This window comes from Guillardia theta, assembly GCF_000315625.1.
Source record: "Guillardia theta CCMP2712 unplaced genomic scaffold GUITHscaffold_45, whole genome shotgun sequence".
NCBI classification, from domain to species: domain Eukaryota; class Cryptophyceae; order Pyrenomonadales; family Geminigeraceae; genus Guillardia; species Guillardia theta.
The window spans coordinates 479,006-482,279 of NW_005434629.1; the positions used below are offsets into that span (position 1 = coordinate 479,006).

The 3,274-nt window shown below is 52.4% G+C and overlaps 2 protein-coding genes across 2 annotated transcripts in view; one reads left to right on the plus strand and one right to left on the minus strand.

Annotated features, from left to right (window-relative positions):
- The window catches only part of GUITHDRAFT_140409 (hypothetical protein), a gene marked incomplete at both ends in the record, with an annotated part of 7,130 nt that extends 6,731 nt beyond the window's left edge, over positions 1 to 399 (plus strand). The window contains one exon of the mRNA XM_005830586.1: positions 127 to 399. Within this exon, the coding sequence (XP_005830643.1) occupies positions 127 to 399 (273 nt within the window). The remainder of the gene's footprint in view (positions 1 to 126) is intronic.
- A 403-nt stretch (positions 400 to 802) lies between these two features.
- GUITHDRAFT_110462 (hypothetical protein) lies at positions 803 to 1,778 on the minus strand (the record flags this gene model as incomplete). The annotated part of the gene is made up of 6 exons (XM_005830587.1): positions 803 to 904; positions 1,063 to 1,158; positions 1,208 to 1,303; positions 1,357 to 1,491; positions 1,550 to 1,630; positions 1,689 to 1,778. The coding sequence occupies 6 exons, from the start codon at positions 1,776 to 1,778 to the stop codon at positions 803 to 805; spliced, it is 600 nt and encodes a 199-aa protein (XP_005830644.1).
- Positions 1,779 to 3,274: the final 1,496 nt, after the last annotated feature.

The window sequence follows — 3,274 nt, forward strand, 5'->3', positions numbered from 1 at the left end:
TCCTACTCCGTCTCCTTTCCTCCTCCCTCCCTCCCTCCCTCCCTCCCTCCCTCCCTCCCTCCCTCCCTCCCTCCCTCCCTCCCTCCCCTCTCTCCCCAAATCTCTCTCTCACTGCTTTGCGAGCAGGCTACCTCCAAGGTTTTCATCCGAGACTCAAGCATGGTGACTCCCTACGCTCTCGTCCTCTTTGGCACAGACCTCCGCATCCTTCACGCTGCTGGGCACGTCTATGTCGACGACTGGATCAAGTTCCGGGCCCCGGCGCGTCTCTCAGTCTTCCTGAAGTACCTCCGAAGGCTCCTGCAGGAGGCTCTAGATGACAAGCTCAGGAATCCCGAGGCGGACATCTCCGACCATCCGGCCGTCTCTCTGCTCATGGACTTCCTCGAGTTTGAGTGAGACTGGAGCTTGTCTTGTTGCCTCCACCGGGAGGTATGCAACAGACAGCCATGCAGCTTATGCCGCAGACAGCCATGCAGCTTATGCCGCAGACAGCCATGCAGCTTATGCCGCAGACAGCCATGCAGCTTATGCCGCAGACAGCCATGCAGCTTTCTTGTCGCTGTTCCGGCGGCAGCATGAGCATTTGTGCTCCATCTTATGATTGCAAACACATTCCATACCTGTCTGCTTACAGCACGACTCTTTACTGCGAATGAACTGTTTAGACATTTATTATTAACTCCTTTCACTGCTTAATTATTGATTATTTTGAACAAATCACGCAGTACACACTTGACAACATTTCACAGCTCTCTCCACAAGAATCTCAGCTCAGACTTCCCTCATTTCAACCTTCACTTCACTCATATGAAAACTTTGATACATCGTTGAAGGTGTTGTGTGCTCGCCGTGACTCTGCAAGGCTTTCCCTTATCTCAGCGAGCTGCTTCGAAACAATATTCTGCACAATCCCGTCATCTGATTCCCTTCCCGCCCTGCTCCTCCTCTACCACCCATGCTCTGATCCCCTCTCCTCTTCTCTCCTGCCCTTCCATCTGCTCTCCTGCCCTTCCATTTGCTCTCCTGCCCTTCCATCTCACGTCCTCTCCTCTCCCTCACCATTCCGCTTCGAATCAGCGCTGTCTCCGAGTCGACCGAGCCCCTGGACTGCAGAGAGGGCTTGCTGGCACTCTTGTTCTCATGGATCGCTATGATCTGCAACAACCACCATCATCGATGAAAGTTCATCAAAGGAGCTCCCCACAATCTGCTTTCTCTTCCCGTCCTCCACCATGCTGGAATACCGCTGCAGGCTGGTGTTGCCCGGGATCCCTACCACGTCCCCCTCCACCTTCATGACCTTGGACTGAGTCAGAGAGGATACTGCATCCTAAACATCTCAAGCAGGAGAACCTCGATCTGCGGCCAGGAGGTCGACGTGGCTGACTTGGCATGCTCGTGCCTCGCAGCGAACCTGGGCTTGTAGAGCGGGTCTGACTGGGACATCGCCCCCTCTCGTTCATGATTGAGAGACATCTTCTTGCGAGACTGCAGTACACAACAAGTTAGACCTTCCGTCTCGAGCCCTCGTTGGCCCTGCAAGCACCATAGCTGTCCGGTTCGCTCCTCCTAGCCTGTAGAACTGTTTCTTCGGCAAACTCATGGCGGGCTCCGAATGCAGCGTCATCTGTGGAGAGCACTTCACAAGAGCGCACATGGGCGGAGGATAGCTTCTCTCTGCATACCATCTTCTCCACCGCGCCACGGCCCTCCCCCGGGCTCTTGTCGCCCGGGTCCTTGAGCTGCTCCGCCAATCCCTTCCTGTGCTGCCTCATCCTCCACACCGTCTCGTCAACAGTCTCTCACTCCCATGACCCTCTCGTCGGTCCTCCTCCTGCGATCCTCGTGAACGAACTCGCAGGTCCTCGCTTCCTCCTCCTCAGTCCTCTTCCTCTTGTCATGCGCAGCACATCAAGAAATCATTGCTCGCGTACTCAAACAAGGGTCCTTCAAGGAAAGGGTAAATCAACAAGTCCGCCTCACCAAGAGACTAACGAAGAAAGAGTGACAGCTGTCAGAGTTGTCAAGTTGATCCTCTCGAGGTACCCTAGTACCTTCAGTGCCCCGGGCCCCATTGTCGAGGCTACTGATCGGAGCTAGCCTCACCTCAGGCTACTGATGATCGGAGCTAGCCTGATCGGAGCTAGCCTCACCTCAGGCTACTGATGCCATGTCATGATCGGAACTAGCGGCCTTACCTCAGGCTACTGATCGGAGCCAGGCTCTAGCCTCACCTCCGGCTGCTGATCGGAGCTAGCCTCACCTCAGGCTACGTCAAGCAGTTGATGTGGCTCGGTGCACAGATGCAGGCCATGGCATACTTCAAGTTCATAGGGACTCCCCCGCGCTGAGTAGCCGCGGGGGAGAGCCATGTGCTGAAGCAACTGATCGGAACAAGTTTATGCCAAGACAGCTTATATCGGATTTCTACAGGACAGCAGATGGCAGGATATAGCAGCCTGTCAATAACGGCTAGGGGTCACGTTGGAAGTATCACCCCTGAAGTCATGGACATGGGAGAACAAGGGGTCTGATCAAAGAAGACAGTACTATCAGAATTATTCTACCGGAGGCCACTGTGACGCGTCTGAGGAAGACACGGGACCACCTCACTCAGCAGATTATAGGGAACACACGGGATCCGTCAGGGTCAAGGGAGCAGCTACGTCAACTTCACAGAGAGCGTTGGATGAGAATCGAAGACCTCGTCATGTCAAGCCTATGACTCTTTCTCAGGAGACCTGGTGCAAGGCTCTGGGACTATCACCTGGACCGGTCGAGGAATCATATCGCTGATAAGAAGCGCGGAGTAACGGTAGTAGTCTTCACAATCATCATCCCTTCCATTATCTCCTTCATCAACATCAACACACCCTTCATTGTTAACTCCATTCATCTATATAGTCATCACTATCATCATCATCTCGCTCATTATTACCAACATTGTGGATAGTGTGTTGGTGTTATCAAATAAATAAACTTCATATCTCTTCTCTTCACCTTTGCGTGTGATCTAGCGGAGGTGCCTTGAGCAATCGCTGTAGATTTCTTCAACCCGTAAAGCTTCGGGTTGTGACACCATCTTCTTCTTTTCCTTCATCATCATCATCATCATCTTCTTCTTCTCAATACATCATCTCCATCTCATTCATTATCTCATCATCATCATCATCATCATCATCATCATCATCATCATCATCATCATCATCATCATCATCATCATCATCATCATCATCATCATCATCATCATCATCATCATCATCATCATCAG